Source organism: Prinia subflava, chromosome 11, assembly GCF_021018805.1.
Source record: "Prinia subflava isolate CZ2003 ecotype Zambia chromosome 11, Cam_Psub_1.2, whole genome shotgun sequence".
Lineage (NCBI taxonomy): Eukaryota > Metazoa > Chordata > Aves > Passeriformes > Cisticolidae > Prinia > Prinia subflava.
Genome location: NC_086257.1, coordinates 17,187,483 through 17,202,999, shown reverse-complemented (window position 1 = coordinate 17,202,999; position 15,517 = coordinate 17,187,483). Strand labels below are relative to the sequence as shown.

At 63.6% G+C, this 15,517-nt stretch overlaps 2 protein-coding genes across 3 annotated transcripts; one reads left to right on the top strand and one right to left on the bottom strand.

The window, feature by feature from the left end:
* Positions 1-105: 105 nt before the first annotated feature.
* Positions 106-13,550, top strand: CLCN2 (chloride voltage-gated channel 2). 2 transcript variants are annotated; one of them, XM_063407932.1, is made up of 24 exons: positions 106-454; positions 5,569-5,713; positions 6,154-6,285; positions 6,390-6,518; positions 7,043-7,176; positions 7,262-7,339; positions 7,448-7,526; positions 8,126-8,251; positions 8,319-8,403; positions 8,512-8,613; positions 8,698-8,782; positions 8,860-9,015; positions 9,454-9,523; positions 9,708-9,818; positions 10,055-10,268; positions 10,365-10,498; positions 10,614-10,765; positions 10,845-10,950; positions 11,018-11,091; positions 11,670-11,720; positions 12,259-12,297; positions 12,506-12,610; positions 12,683-12,769; positions 12,849-13,550. In XM_063407932.1, the coding sequence occupies exons 2-24, from the start codon at positions 5,569-5,571 to the stop codon at positions 13,053-13,055; spliced, it is 2,601 nt and encodes an 866-aa protein (XP_063264002.1). In that variant the 5' UTR covers positions 106-454; the 3' UTR covers positions 13,056-13,550. The 2 variants fall into 2 exon arrangements, with proteins under 2 accessions (XP_063264002.1, XP_063264000.1); XM_063407930.1 differs by lacking the exon at positions 11,670-11,720 and adding an exon at positions 856-1,150 and having other exon boundaries at positions 213-454.
* A 104-nt stretch (positions 13,551-13,654) lies between these two features.
* Positions 13,655-15,447, bottom strand: LOC134555889 (heat shock protein beta-7-like). Its single transcript, XM_063407933.1, has 3 exons — positions 15,306-15,447; positions 14,329-14,480; positions 13,655-13,860 (listed from the first exon to the last, which is right to left on the bottom strand). Exons 1-3 carry the CDS (start codon positions 15,445-15,447, stop codon positions 13,672-13,674), a joined length of 483 nt encoding a protein of 160 aa, XP_063264003.1. The 3' UTR covers positions 13,655-13,671.
* Positions 15,448-15,517: the final 70 nt, after the last annotated feature.

Below are 15,517 nucleotides of genomic sequence, written 5' to 3'. Positions count from 1 at the left end.
CCTCCCAGACTGGCACAGGACATATCCCAGCCTCCAGCCCAGCCATCGTCACCCACCCTTGGGGGTGCCGACGTCAAACCAGAGGGTGGCACCTGGGCAGTGAGAACTAGCCTGTTCCCGATCCCGCAGCACCAGCCCAGCAGTGCCACAGCGCTGGCTTTCCCTGCGCCCAGTTCTTGCCACAAAGGTGCCATCCTGTGCCCTGGGGAGGAGGGTGAGCGTGGCCCTGCCAGCTGCCTCGGTCACCCCTGTGGCAGCGGTGAGACAGAGGAGGTCCCGGCAGCCACCCTGCCATGCTGGAGCGCCTTGCCCAAGGATTGTCGGTGCTAAGCTCTACCCGTGTGCCTCTCTGGAGAGGACTGAGCCTCAACTGCCCAGCGAGTTCAGCAACAAAGAGTGGAGCCCACCTCTCTCCCTGGGGGCTGACAATCACGGGACGCTGAGCAACATAACGGTAAGGACGAGCTCCCTGACAGCTTTGGGGTGGTGACACTCCCACAGTGCCAAGGTGCCCTGCCCTCCTTGGTCATTGACAGGTGCCCCTGTGCCCTTCATGACAAGGCAGACCTCAGGCACTCTGCCCCCACCAATGTCCCCTAGCCAGGCATGGCCATGAGCCTGGAGGTGACGGTCTGCAGAGCCCCAGCATGGTCCTCGCACATCTCACCAGGGGGAACCCACAGGGAAGCAGCGCCCAGCCCCACGCCAGCCCCCTGTACCTGTGGGAAGAGGGAGCATTGAGTCCCGGGGGAAGTTGGCCCTTGGTCACATCACCCTCGCCAGCTTTCACCCTCACCTGCACCCACTGGTTGCCTACGGTGCCATCCTGGGCTAAGGCCACGGGTCCCGCCATAGGACAGAGCTTCCGGCCGGACCCCCCTGACCCAGCCGGGTCCCCGTGCCCAGCGCCGCCGGTGTCGGTGCCGGGCGCCGCCGGTGCCGGGCGCTGCCGGCGGAGGCGGAGCGCGGCCGATCCCTCCCCCGGGCAGTGCCCCGGGCCCGCCCCGCGCGGTCCGGGAGGAGCCGCGGCCGCCGCGGGCACCGGCAGCGGCACCGGCACCGGGACGGCGCGGAGCGAAGCGGCGGCAGCGGCGGCACCATGGCCTCGGAGAGCGAGGCGCAGCGGGCGCTGCAGTATGAGCAGACCCTGGTGAGTACCAAGGGCACTGGGTAGGCACCGGGCACCGATGTGGCACAGGACGCGACGGGGCGCGATGGAACACACGGGGGTTTGGGGGGTCTGCCCTGCTCAGGGCGGCAGAACTCTGCAGTGCCCTGTTTGGGATGCTGTCGCCTGTTTGGGGTGTCACCCCCAGCCCCCCTCCGGCTGTGGAGGAGCCTAGCTGAACCCCCACCCCCTAGGGCAGGACTTTTGCACACACTTCACCACCCCCTTGGCAACACCCCTCATCACTGGGAAGGATGCCCACCCCGTGGGGGGCTCCCAGAGGCGCCAGCCGGGCACACTTCTCTTTCCCGCACTGCACGTCCCGGCCCTCTGCCCCCAAGATAAGGTATCTCCCCTGCCTGCAACCTTAGCCCCATGTTTACAACTCCTTTTCCTCAGAAGCCTCCCCACTGGCACCACGGTGTCCCGGTGTCCTGAGGTGTCCTCCTTCCCCGTTGTGTCCCCAGTCACTCCACTGCTCTCCACTGCCCACGGCCCTCAAACATTACGGGCAAAGGTGCTTTTCCCTGGCCTCCTCTTGGGACAGTGCCCAAGGCGGACGGTACTTTGCCCTGGCGAAGGCATTTGGACAGGCAGGGCCAGGGAGGTGTGCAGGGAAGCAGAGATTGAGTGGCCACGGAGTTGTGCCCACGGCTGCCCAGGAGAGCCTGAGCCGGTTGCTGTGTGCGAGGTGGGCCCTGCTGAGCCTTGCCCACCCAGCATGGGCGCATCAGGGCACTGCTGCTCTGTGTACCCTCTGCATTGCCTTTCCCAGCACCCAAACCCTTCTTCTGGCAGTGCCCCTCAGTGCTCACCCCAAGCTGCCCCTCAGGTGGCTGCAGGACACCAGCTGGCCATGGGAGCCCTGGCTGTGCCCTCGTCTCCACGACCTGATTGACCCCACGGTCCTTCCCGGCAGGGCTGAGTCAGGGAGCAGACGGGGGCAGGAGCAGGGTGCACGGTGGCAGTGCCTCTCCCTGCCGCCGGCTGCAGACGGCCTCCCTGGGCGCCCTGGTCACGGTGGGTGAGCAGAGAGGCCATCCCAGCCGGGCACTGCGGGGCGGAGGAGCCTGCGGGCAGCGCGGGAGGGGAGAGGCCCGCTGGGCTGGCATCAGGGCGGCCGTGCTCGATACCAGCAGACTTTGCCCTCCTTTTCTTTGGGCAGGGTAGCACCCACGTCCTGAGCTCCGTGGTGCCCATCCCCACGGCCTCTGGGCTCAGTGAGGCTCATGGAAGCGCCTGGGGGTTGTGGGTGAGGCTGGGTGCGGGCTCCTGTCCCATAGCCTCACACCTGCATTTTGGGAGCTGCCTGGGCACATGCTGGGCAGGAGGAGTGCCCAGCCCTCCCCAGTGCGTCTGAGCCACCACCAGATCCTGCCAGCACCTGCCAGGAGAGTCAGGATCCAGCTGGAGCCTGGCATGGGCTGGTCTGATCTGGACAGCCTGGGGACAGCTCTCGCTGCTTGTGCCCACAGCCAAGCCATCACAGCCAGGCTGCAGGGTTGTGCCCAGCCATGTCCAAAGGCCTGTGTCCCTATCCCATGCCCTTCCCCTCCTCAGGTTTCACCAGCCCTGGGATGCCCTGGGTCTTGGGGTCCCAGACCTAAAGATCTCCCCAGGCATCCCACCCTGGGGTCCCCATGCTGGACAGGTGTCTCTGGGAACCCCTGGCATGCCGAGGGTGCTGAGGTGCACGTCAGCCCCAGTGTCCCCCACATGCCAGGCTGTTGTGGCAGGGACCAACAGGCCCCATGGGGGGGATTAAGCTTGACAAACTGCTCTTGTTCGTGGCAGAGCCGCTCAGGGTGATTAGAGCCCGTCTAAGACGGGCAGCGTGACACACACCCCCTGGCCTCTGCCTGCTTCTGCCAGCCCAGAGGAACCCCCAACCCCTTGCCTTTAAATATCTCCCCCAGGGGAAATTTGGGAGGGAAGGTTGGCTGGCATTGGCCGTGAGGAGGTGGGCACCAGTGCCAAGCAAGCTGAGTGCTGTGGGACAGGTTGGCGTGGGGACACGGCAGCACCAGATGCCAGTGCCTGGCCCAGGCACAGCAGGCACCGTGGGCTGGCAGTGCCCAGGGGGCTGTGGCACAGCCAGTGCCTGCAGTGCAGGAGCCCAGGACCAACACAGTGGCCTTGGCCCATGCCCGTGTCCCCGAGTGCCCCCCCAGCCCCCCCTGTGCCCGCTCCCTGCCCGCCCGGCACTGTGATTGTTCAGCTGCTTCACGGCAGAGGCCGGAGTCCCGGGGCTGTTTGTGTTTCAAAAGGCCTTTGTGAAAAAATAACCCAAGCAGAGGAGGAGGAGGAGGAGGAAGGAGAGAGCCCACCACTGGCCTTCACAGCCATGCCAGGGCTGTGGGCACAGTAGCTGTGGCTGCTCAGCACTGGGCACCTGTGGGGGTCCCATATGCTGCCTGTGGGGCTGTGGCATGGGGCAGAGGGGTGGCATGGGATGGCACAGGGTGGCAGGTGGCAGCAAGCAGGATAGTATAGCCCCTTTGCTTGCATCCCTGTTGTTACAAGTGGGGTCAGCTCCAAAGTGGGGTGGAGGGGGAGCAAATCTCACCACCCTCAACCAGGCTGGAGCCCCTGGGACTGGGCATCCCATCATGTGCCCCAACCCCTGGGGGAACAGTGTGGCAGCCCCTGGCACAGCCCCAAGAGGTAGACAGAGCTGGTTTGGGGGGCACTCAGCCTGGGGGCGCTTCCGTCCTGGTTTGGGCTGGACATGGGTCAGCAGTGGGGCCAGGCAGGCAAGTGCTTGGCAGGGTGACAGTACTCCTGGGGTGCCGGCCCATTTCATCTTCCAGAGCAAACAAGCTTTTTCCAAAGGGAGCCTTTGAAATCAAGACCCCGTGCGGGGCCGGGGTCCTCCTCTGGCAGCCGATGCTGGATTTGGCCCCTCAAGGTGGTCGTGCCTTTCCCCCCAGCTCTTTTCCACAGGGCAAGGAGCCACTGAGCCCGTGCTGAGCAGGAGTTTGGGGGAAATCCATGCTAGGACAGGGTCAGCAATGGAACTTAGTTCACCCTCCTCTCCCTGCCTACATCCCCACCCTCCCTCCCGCTGCTGGGCACAACCCGGGTATTAGAGAGCAGAGAATCCACCCGGCGCCGCTCTGACTGCTTTGTGCCGTCTACCAAAGGGACCTGGGCAGGAGCACTGCCCTGTGAGGAGCGCACCTTCCCACCGGCCCCACGGGGAGCTGCCGTGTGCCAGCGGGCCGGGGGGCCGTGAACAGGACCCGGGCATGCAGGGTGGGCGCTGCCGTCCGCCGCCGGGGCTGGGCTGCCCACGTGCGGAGCGCGGTGCCCACCCGTGGCGCTGCCCCTCTGCCGAGCGCTGGCACGGCCGTGCTGGGGAGGAGGGCGGCCGAACAGCCACGCGCTGCGCTGGCACGGCACGGCGGGTGGGCACGCCATCAGCATGGGGCTCACGTTGTCCCGACGTGGGAGCCTGGCAGGGCCCCCACGGCCCTGAAGCCTCCCTTTGTGCCGGGCCAACCTCTGGCACTTGGCATTCAGGTCGTGCCGGGGGGAGCGAGGCGGAAACCAAGCAACCGAGTCCTTGGCAGTGCCCGCCAGTGCGGGACAAATGCCCCCGGCTCAGCGGGGAGCACGGGCACAAAGAGCTCCTGGCCGGCACGAGGGGCACTGCCAGGCCCACCCCCTGCCAGTGCCATGCCACGTGCCACAGCCAGGCAGGAGGCGCCCGAGGAAAGGGGGGTGATCCCTATGTGGGCACACTGCCGCTCACACCCCTTTGATCCCTAAACCCCCTCTTCACAGCCCAAGGACTGCCCTGGGCTTGATGTTGTGCTCCTCCTCTCCTGGAACTGGGGGTACCTCCTGTCCCTTGGTGTCCCCTTCCCTCTCTGCTGCCAGCTGAGACCAGCCAGCTCATGTCACATATGACCTACCGAGGCTGCTTTTGGAGGCGGGGGGATGCATATCGCAGCCTCACTTTTAGCAATGTCGGGGTGTGGTGCCTGCAGAGTGCAAGCACAAGACCAGCCCTCAGACAGCCTCCTGGCCAAGCTGGCCACGCTCCCATCGCTGGAGGCCCTTCCCCACCCTCCACCAGCCCAGTCCAGTGCCTGGGGCACCTGGGCAGGGCCAGAGACTGGTACCGACATTTCAGCTGCCTGCTTTGGGCATGTGGACAAAACAATCACCATCGATCCACACTCACCTTATCTACCTGGCTCCTTCCCACGCCCTGGAGGGCAGCCGGGCACTCCCACAGGCGCCTCCACCCCTTTGCCTTGGGATGCCGTGCCTGTTCCCTCACCGGGCAGGCCACACCAGTATGCCCACTGCTCCCCTGACTCAGTTTCCCCACTCGAATGCAGGGGCTGAGGTAGCAGTCGCCCTAACACCCCTGCCTGCTCCTTCTCCCCCAGATGTATGGGCGCTACACGCAGGACTTGGGCACCTTCGCCAAGGATGAGGCAGCCCGGCTGCGACTGCAGGAGGGGGACACGCCCCGGCCCCGCCGCCCCTCCGAGCTGCTGGAGTACACCCAGGGCCGCTGTGGCCCCTGTCGGGGTAAGAGTCACGGGTGGGCACAGCCCCACCATGGCACAGCCTGGACACGGCTGCCCACCCCGCCACAGTTTTGCGGGTAGAGTTTCTCTGCCTGTCATGGGACACCGGCGCCGAGGACAATGCCACCTGCCTGCTGGGACACAATGGCCCAAAATAGCTGGGCACGCTGCAGGGACGGGGGCCCCCAGCCCCTCTACCTGGGGCCATGCCAGGGAGGCTGTGCTGGTGGGAGGTGCATGGCCAGTGGTGCTGTGTGTGACTGTGCACAGTCAGCTGGCTGTGACAGCTGGACACAGCAGTGCTCCAGAACCAGACAGTACCAGCTGTGCTGGGTCAGTGCTGCTGGTTCTGAGCATTTCTGTTGCTGCCGGCCTGGCTCTGCCAGTTCAGTGTGCCCGTCCCTGGGGCATCCAGCCTTGAACCCGCCCTTGTGTCCACAGTCTGCGCCTTGCAGTGCCAGCGGTTCCTCATCTCCAAGGTGGGTGAGGACTGGGTCTTCCTCATACTGCTGGGACTGGTCATGGCACTGGTCAGCTGGGCCATGGATTTCGCCATCGCCACGTGCCTCCAAGGTAAATGGGTACTACTGGGTTCCTGGGGCCGTGGCAGGGCAGGGAGTGGCCATGCCACAGGGCCATGCCATGTGCCACCACCCATTTGGTGGCTGTTCCCACAGCTCAGAAGTGGATGTACGGGGGCCTGGACACCAACGTGCTGCTGCAGTACATGGCCTGGGTCACCTACCCCACTGTGCTCATCACCTTCTCAGCTGGCTTCACCCAGATCCTTGCCCCTCAGGCTGTGGGTAGGGCATCAAGGGGCTGCCTGCAGCCTTAACAGGGTGTCCACTCCCTGGGGCTGTGCCTTAGAGGGGCTGTGGGTCTCCCTGGAAGTCCTGGGAGTCTTTCTAGGGATGTGGGCTGGTCTTCAGAGGGTCTCCTGGGGGCTATGGTTTGGATGTCATCCTGAGCTATGGGGTTGGGGATCTTCTAAGGTCTATGAGAGAGAGGTCTTCAGAGAGTCTCCTGTGACTTAAGGGGTGGATGTCTTCCTGGGCTATGAGGCTAGCAGGCTTGGAGGTGTTCCTAGGGCTAAGACCTGCTCTTCAGAGGGTCTCCTGGGGGCTGTGAGATTGGGGTCCCCATGAGGCTGTTGGTTAAGCTGTGCCTACATAATTATGGGTCTGTTCCTCCCAGTTGTGGGAAGCGGTGTCTCTGGGATCTCCCTATGGCAGTGGGGTATGGCAGATCATCAATGGTTACCCCCCAGAACCATGGGGCAGTGTCCTCCCTTCATGGCTAATAGTCAAGGCTGTCCCCATGTCACCAGGCTCAGGGATCCCCGAGATGAAGACCATCCTGCGGGGCGTCGTGCTGAAGGAGTACCTCACCCTCAAGACCTTTGTGGCCAAGGTGATAGGACTGACGTGTGCCCTGGGCAGTGGCATGCCCCTGGGCAAGGAGGTGAGAGCAGTGCCAGGGCAGGGAGAGCAGGGGGCCAGGGAGTGATGCTGAGGGCAGTGTCCTGAGTGCCGTGTTGTCCTCTCAGGGTCCCTTTGTCCACATCGCCAGCATGTGCGCAGCCCTGCTCAGCCGCTTCCTCTCCCTCTTTGGGGGCTTCTATGAGGTGAGCAAGGCAGGCTGGCCCCAGGAGGACCAACCTGTGCCCAGCAGCAGGTTTGGCAGTGCCTAGGGTTGGGGAGGCAGTGCCCACTCACTCCTGTCTCCCTCACAGAATGAGGCAAGAAACATTGAAATGCTGGCAGCTGCCTGCGCTGTCGGTGTTGGCTGCTGCTTCGCCGCCCCCATCGGAGGTAGGGTCACCCCGGGCCGCCCCACACCCCCCACAGCTCCTGCCCAGGCAGCAGGGTCCACCTGGAGAGGCAAGCAGGACCCCCAGGACAGCTGGCATGGGAGAGGGCAGTGCTGCTCAGCAGGGAGGAGGAAGGGAGGAGCGGGCACCATCCCACAAGAGTGTAACATCTGCTCTTGTCCTCTCCCCTGCCACCTTGCGCTCCAGGGAGCTCCCCACTCCAGTCCCGCTGAGCCCTGCCCGTAGGTTGGTGATGTGTCTGACTCTTTCCTTGCCCTTTGCCTGCTGCCCTGTCTGTCTGTCCATCTGTGTGCACCTCACTCCATCCCAGTGCCACCCCTCATGTCGCTGCCCACATCCCTGTGCTCCCTCTTGCTCGTGCAGACTCGTGCTTGGCCCTCTGTGCTGTGCCCACTGTGCCCAGCTGGGACCAGCCTCGTGCTTTGCCAGGGAAGCCCTTGAACCGCCCCATAGTGTGTCTGAGGGGCAGCCAGACCCCATGGGCCGTGCACGAGTGTGGACTCAGGGTGGGAAGCATGCCAGGCACCAGGGGCCTGCCTAGGTTTCTCCACCTCTCTTGTGCACTTCCCCCAATGCCAGGCGTCCTCTTCAGCATCGAGGTCACCTCCACCTTCTTTGCCGTCCGCAACTACTGGCGTGGCTTCTTCGCTGCCACCTTCAGCGCCTTCATCTTCCGTGTCCTTGCTGTCTGGAACAAGGATGAAGGTACCTCAGGCAGGGTGAGGGCACAGGGGTCCCCTGCCCAGCCCTACTGACCCCCACCATCCCCCAGAGACAATCACTGCACTGTTCAAAACCCGCTTCCGCCTCGACTTCCCCTTCGACCTGCAGGAGCTGCCTGCCTTTGCCGTCATCGGGTGAGTGCGGCCATCCCAGCACCCATTCCATGGCCCCAGGGGTGGCAGTGGCAGCACTGGTGGTGCTGGTGGTGGCAGCAGGACACCTGTTCCCTTGGCTCTGCCCAGGATCGCCAGCGGCTTCGGGGGCGCACTCTTTGTCTACCTCAACCGCAAGATTGTGCAGTTCATGCGCCGCCAGAAGACCATCAACCGCTTCCTCATGAAGAAGTAGGTGCCCAGCAGTCCCCAGCAGCAGGGTGGTGGAGCTGGGGCTGCACCAAAATCAGCCTCTGCCCTGTGTCACCCTGCCAGGCGCCTGCTCTTCCCTGCCCTGGTGACGCTGATCATCTCCACGCTGACCTTCCCGCCTGGCTTCGGACAGTTCATGGCTGGCCAGGTACCTGCCGTGGGGTGGCACACCAGTTCCCACCCCAGGGCCACCACAAGCCTCAGCTGACTCCTGCCCATCACCAGCTCACCCAGAAGGACACCCTGGTGACACTCTTTGACAACCAGACGTGGGCCAAGCAGGGGATCAGTGATGAGTTTGAATATTTGGGCATCCTGGAGGCCTGGCACCATCCACGCTCCAATGTCTTCATCACACTTATCGTCTTCATCCTCATGAAGGTGGGTGCCTACTTCCCCTGTCATCCCCAGGGTACCACCAGGAGGTTATGGAGAGGGTTTCCTGGATGCCATCAGGGAGGTGTCAGATTGTTACCAGAAAGGTGGCACCAGAAGGCATTGGGTGGCTGCTCCAGCAGTCCATCAAGGTGTTTGCTGGGTGGTTCTGGCATGCCGTCAAAGAGATCTTGGCTGGGAGCCACCGGTTTGCCACCAGGGAGGTTCTGGCTGCTTGCTCCTAGGTGCCACCAGGGAGGTGCTGGCCAGATGCCACCAAGTGCCACCAGGAAGGAGCTGGCAGGGTGCCTCTGGGAGGAGCCCATGCCCCATTGCAGGGTGCGGTGCCCACGTGCTGCTCCACAGCTCTCAGCTGAGGGTCACAGCAGGGGCAGGAGTCAGGGCTGTGTCAGGGAGTGCAACTAATGAGTGTCTGCCCCACAGTTCTGGATGTCAGCTTTGGCCACTACCATCCCAGTGCCCTGTGGAGCCTTCATGCCTGTCTTCGTCATTGGTAAGACCCTGCACCCTGTGTGGGCAGCGTGGGAGGAGGGAGCCAACTCTCAGCCCAAACTGGGCACCTATGGGTGTCTCCAGGTGTCCCTTTCCTTGGCAGCATCAGGCAGAGGAGAGGGCACAAGGCTGGGCTGGGTGCTGGGAGAGCCCTGTGCCCGTTCCCAGCCTCTCTCTGCCTGCAGGGGCAGCCTTTGGGCGCCTGGTGGGGGAGAGCATGGCAGCCTGGTTCCCTGATGGCATCCACACGGACAGCAACATCTACCGCATCGTGCCGGGGGGCTACGCCGTGGTGGGTAAGCGCCGAGCTGGAATGGGGACGCCAGGGTGGGCATCATCTGGAGATGCTGCCCCACCGCTGAGATGATGATCCCTGGAACTGGGAGTGATACCACCACTTGGGGGTGTCCCCAGATGGTCCCAAGGGCTCCAGATGTGGATGCCCTAGAGAGGGGAACCCAGGGTGGGGACCTATCCCGGTGGGCAATACCTGACAGCCTTCCCTCCCCCCGTCCCCTGATGGTGGCCACAGGGGCAGCTGCGCTGTCAGGTGCTGTCACCCACACGGTGTCCACTGCCGTCATCGTCTTCGAGCTGACGGGGCAGATCTCGCACATCCTCCCTGTCATGATCGCTGTCATCCTGGCCAATGCCGTTGCCCAGAGCCTCCAGCCCTCCCTCTACGACAGCATCATCCGCATCAAGAAGCTTCCCTACCTCCCTGAACTGGGCTGGGGCCACCACGAGTGAGTTTGTGTCCCCTGTCCCAGCCCCAAACCCCTCACCAGGCACAAGGGGAGGGGGTGGCATTACTCTGAGGCCATGTGCTTGTCCCTGGGCAGGAAATACAACGTGCGGGTGGAGGATATCATGGTGCGGGATATCCGCTACGTCACCCTCAACTGCAAGTACCGGGACCTGCAGCAAGTCCTGCACAGCACCAAGATGAAGAACCTGCCACTGGTGGAGTCAGCTGGTGAGACAGGCAGGGGCTCTGCCAGCATCCACAGCAGCCGTGGACTATGCCAGGAGGGTGGGTGTGTGGCAGAGGGAACACCAGGAGCCAGTGTGGCCCTTGCTGTATCCGGCAGAGTCCATGATCCTGCTGGGCTCCATTGAGCGGGCGCAGGTGGGGGCCCTGCTCAGCAGCCAGCTCAGCCCCCAGCGCCGGCTCCTGACGCTGCGGCAGAAGGCGCTGTCCGAGGATGGGCACCGGCTCTCCGACTCCAGCATCCGCTTCCAGGTGAGGGTGCAACCGTCTTGGGGGATGCCCGGTCAGGGTGCTCCCACCACCGTCACCCTACCACCCCATCCCCCCACAGATCAGCACAGAGACCTCCTCGGGCACCCCTGCCCGCCCCGCATTCCGCAAGCCCCTGAAGCCGGCGCTGAAGCGGGTGCCCAGCAGCCCAGCTGACAGCCCCCCAGGTGAGTCTGCATGCAGCCCCCTGGCCCCCCTGTGTCCCCGCCACTGACACCCCCTCCCCACCCGCAGCTGGCAGCGCTGACCACACTGGCATCGCCCTCAAGAGCCTCTTCTGTGCCAACGCGGCCACAGAGCCCACCGAGGTGAGAGCCTGGCCCTGCCCCTCCCTTCCCATCCCTGAATGGCCTTGCCTGGCCCTGCCCCTCCCTTCCCATCCCTGAATGGCCTTGCCTGCCCCTGCCCATCCTTTCCCATCCCTGAATGGCCTTGCCTGGCCCTGCCCCTCCCTTCCCATCCCTGAATGGCCGTGCCTGCCCCTGCCCAGTCCTGCCTGGCCCTTCCCAGCCTTGCCCATTCTTGCCACATCCCTTTCCATTTCTGTTCAACCCTGCCTGTCCCTTCCCATCCCCTTCCATCAGTTTCTATCCCATCCCACCCCATCCCATCCAATTTCTACCCATGCCATGCCATGCCATGCCATGCCATGCCGTCCCGTCCCACACCACGCCACCCCATCCCACCCCACCCCACCCCATCCCATCCCATCCCATCCCATCCCATCCCATCCCGTCCCATCCCATCCCGTCCCATCCCACCCCGTCCCATCCCATCCCATCCCATCCCATCCCATCCCATCCCATCCCATCCCATCCCATCCCATCCCATCCCATCCCATCCCATCCCATCCCATCCCCTAACTGCTGTCTCTCCCACGGGCCAGGCCCAGGGCACAGCCTATCACAAGGCCAAACGCGTCCGCATTTCCATTGTGGTAAGCTGCAGCTAATTGCAGCCTGGGCACTGCTCCTCCCAGCCAATCAGAAGCTGGCAGGAGTTCTCTGAACCAATCAGGGGCCTGGCAAGATTTTGCTTGGCCAATCACCAAGGGCCTATGTCTGTGCAGTTCATCTTGGACAGTGACGATTCCATCCAACCAATCCTGGTGTGCATCCTCCCCATCCCAAACCTTCCCAGGATTGGGATGTGGAGCCAATCATCACAACTGTGGCATCTGCCCCACTTTGCTCAGCCAATCATGGCACACCTTGGATTCTCCCCACCAATCACAAGCTTGGCTTGTCCAATTGTGGCAAATCAGAGTGTGACCGATGTCCTGTCAACTAATCATGTTACTTGACCTGCTCATGTGTTGCCCTTACCCTGCCTGCACCCTCGCCATGCCCCGCCCGTGCCCTGCCTGCATGAGCTGCCTGCAGCCTTGCTGCACCCTTGCTGCACCCTGCCTGCAACCAGCGTGCAGATGCACTGCCTGCTGCCCTCAGGGCTGCTCCAACACACCTCTCTTGCAGGAGGAGATGATTCTGGGTGACAAGATGACTCCAGCAGAGGTGAGAGGTTGAGCAGAGACAGGTAGGACCCCTCCTGCTTAGAGAGATCCCAGACATCCTAAAGGGGTGCCAGAGCATGAGGTGGGCATGGGGAGGTAGGGGTTGGATAACCCAGATTTCTCCATAATATGTGAGGAGGATGGGAGGACCCTTGCTGGCACTTATGGAGAGGCTGTACCCCTTACCCTGCCCAATGGCACCTCCCCAGATCGTGGAGTGGGAAGAGCAGCAGCTGGACCAGCTGGTGGACTTCAGCAGTGCCAAGATCGACCCCGCGCCCTTCCAGCTGGTGGAGCACACCTCGCTGCACAAGGTGCGCCCACACCCCACCCGAGACCCCCACCCACAACCCCCAGACCCTCAACTCAGGCCTCTCCTCCTGCAGACCCACACCATCTTCTCTCTGCTGGGCCTGGACCACGCGTTCGTCACCAGCATCGGGCGGCTGGTGGGCATGGTGTCCCTGAAGGAGGTGAGCAGGGGACAGGGAGGCTGGAGGGGCACAGAGCAGCACCTGGAGCTGCTCGCCCATGGGTTTGGGGTCCCCGCAGCTGCGCAAGGCCATCGAGGGCTCCCTGACGGGCAAGGGGGTGAAGGTGCGCCCGCCGCTCGCCAGCTTCCGCGACAGCACCGCCAGCACCACCGAGGCTGACACCACCGCCCTGCGCCAGCTCTGGGATCGCCACCAGCACCACCACATGCCCCGCGAGGCTGGTCCTGGGGGCGACGATGATGACGACACCCCCAAGGGCCAGTGACACCCTTGAGATCCACCCCCCCGTGTTCCCGGAAGCCACAAGGGCCCCCTGGCAGGTGCCAGGGGATGCCCAGCCTGAGCCCACTGATGCCAGGCTCAGCACAGGAGTGGGCACCCTCAATCCAGTGCCTCTGCCCCCTCCCTGGGCTGGGGACCAACCAAATGCCCCCCAGCCAGCCCCTGCTCCCCAAATACCTGCCAGCTCTTGGGGCTTCCCACTTTGCTACCTCTGTACCCCTCCAGCCCCTGGTGCCCCCTAGAATGGCCACTGCCCTCACACCCTCCATGAGCACCACAATGTCCCCTCTTGGAGTGGCACAGGGCAGAGAGGGGCATCAGGTTGGGGTGTCCACAGGGACATGGGTGGGCATTGCCCCCTGTGCTCAGCACCTCATGGTTGGGAACAGGGCGTCCTGCTGCCACTCTGCCATGCACCTTTCTCCATGTAAATACAGAGATTTTTATATTAATTTAATAAAAGGACTTTATAAACAGAGCTGAAGCACTGTGGGGCTGGAAGTGGAGAGGGGCACAGCCAGTGGGCAGCTGCTGAGCTTCACCACAGTGCTGGGCTTGGCATTGCTCCAGGCAAGGAGCCTTTTGTCCCCCAGAGCCGCTCACAGCATGGCCTCGCTGCGGTAGAGCAGCGGCGGGGGCTGCCCGCGGCCGGCGCTGGCGCGGCGCCGGACGGTGATGACCAGCGTGCCAGCCTCGGTGAGGGTGCAGCTCACCGACAGCGGGTCCGTGTCTTCGGGCAGCTGGCACTTGTGGGTGAAGGTGTCACAGACAGTGCCATCCTCAGCCACCTGCGGGGAGGCAGCACCGGTGCAGTGGAACGCGGTGTGGCACGGGGGGTTCCACAGCACATTCTCAGTTACCCCAGTGCTTCTAGTGGGGCAGCTCCTGTCACCCTGGCTCCAGCAGGGAGTTCAACAGGAAAGATCCCAGTGACTCCAGGGCAATACCCAGTTACTCCATTGCCAGCAGGAAGCAGGCCTCTGCTGCCCAAGTCTTGGCTGGTGGAGTAAATTCCACTACTGCAGTGCCAGCAGGGACTGTTCCCACTTGCCACTTCCAGCAGAGAAGGCAACAGAGCAGGAGTTCCCAGCTGTCCCATTCTCAGTGAGGACATTTTCCAGTTACACCAGTACTGGAAGGTGCAAGGGTTCTTCCCAGCTACCACCCCATCCCCGCCACCTGCAGGAGGGGGTGTCACGGGACAGGATCCCCGTTATGCCATGGCTGGGGGGATGCTGTCCCCTCGGGTGCCTCACCTTTTCTGCCTGGATGGCGACGTGGCAGTTGGAGGTGGTCACCACAATGTCAGGGGGCTCAAACTGGCTGACGTCGGCCACCACTTGGTAGGTGTCACCCTGGGCACGCACCCAGGTGCCCAGGCTGCAGGGGTACATGGCACCTGGGGACTCTGTGGGCATTGGAGAGCTGCTGGGCATGGGGCCGTAGTGCCAGGGGCTGGGGGACTGGGAGGTGTGGGAGAATCTGGTGACACTGGGGGAGTGAGGACTGGGGCTAGGAGGTGGCAGTGCGAGTTTGGGCATATTGAAGGTGCTGGGGAATTGCAGGGGGAGCTGGGGGACCTAGGGGAATGGGGGTACTATTTTCCCATGAGTAGTGGGTGGTCTGGAGGCACCTGAGGGCTCTGGGAGATTCCAGGGGCACTTGACCACCTGAGGAAAGCAGGGGAATGGCACAGGAGGCTGAAGACACTGGGGATGACCAGGGAAGTCTGGGGGAAGTGAGCTGGGGGGAAGGGGACACTGGAGTTACTGCAGCTGTACAAGAAAGTGGGGACCTAGCAGGAGACATTAAAGGGTGTGGGGCACAGGGGAGCTGAGGACATAAGGACAACTAGGATGGTCTGTGTTGGGGGAGAAAAGCTATGGGGGGTGGTTCTGAGGACAAAAGGAGGACCAGAAGGGTCTGGGGAGGAGGCAGCATGGTGGTCCTGGGGACAGCAAGGACGCTGGGGTTATTAGGGACTTACAGCGGGAGCACAAAAGCACTTGGGGAGTAAGGGCTGGAGGACAGTCCAGAGAGCCATAGGGCACCTGGGGGCAGTCAGGGTTCCCCTCTCAGCCCTCCCAACCTGTGCTGGGGGGAGGGTCCCATGCTGTCTCCAGGCACAGGTCAGCTGGATAACCCTTGGGGCGCCATCCCCAGGGTAGCAGAGCTCCCCCAGGGTAGCAGGGCTGCCGCACCGTAGAGCCCCCCCACCCTCCACGCCCCGTACCTGGGTACCCAAACGCCTCCTGTCCCCGTGCCCCAAAGGGTCCATGCAGCCGGTCGCCCTCGAAGCGGGGCTCGCCGTGCCCCTGCCCGTAGGCACTGAGGAGCTCGGCTCGGTACGTGGAGGCCGAGCTGAGCGATGCCATGGCGCCTGCTGCCCGCGCCCCCGGGGCCCTGCCGTGGGGAGGGTCCAGCCGCCCGCCCGCCAGCCACCAG

What these genes read in the sequence shown, in the direction of transcription:
- CLCN2 (XM_063407932.1), top strand. Translation starts at nt 5,569, where the DNA reads ATGTATGGGCGCTACACGCAGGACTTGGGCACCTTCGCCAAGGATGAG. An exon ending in GACAGTTCATGGCTGGCCAG is followed by an intron (nt 8,783 to 8,859) that starts GTACCTGCCGTG and finishes GCCCATCACCAG; the next exon opens with CTCACCCAGAAGGACACCCT. An exon ending in CTGGGCTGGGGCCACCACGA is followed by an intron (nt 10,269 to 10,364) that starts GTGAGTTTGTGT and finishes GTCCCTGGGCAG; the next exon opens with GAAATACAACGTGCGGGTGG.
- LOC134555889 (XM_063407933.1), bottom strand. Translation starts at nt 15,447, where the DNA reads ATGGCATCGCTCAGCTCGGCCTCCACGTACCGAGCCGAGCTCCTCAGT. An exon ending in GGAGGCGTTTGGGTACCCAG is followed by an intron (nt 14,481 to 15,305) that starts GTACGGGGCGTG and finishes CAATGCCCACAG; the next exon opens with AGTCCCCAGGTGCCATGTAC. An exon ending in TCGCCATCCAGGCAGAAAAG is followed by an intron (nt 13,861 to 14,328) that starts GTGAGGCACCCG and finishes GCCTCCCCGCAG; the next exon opens with GTGGCTGAGGATGGCACTGT.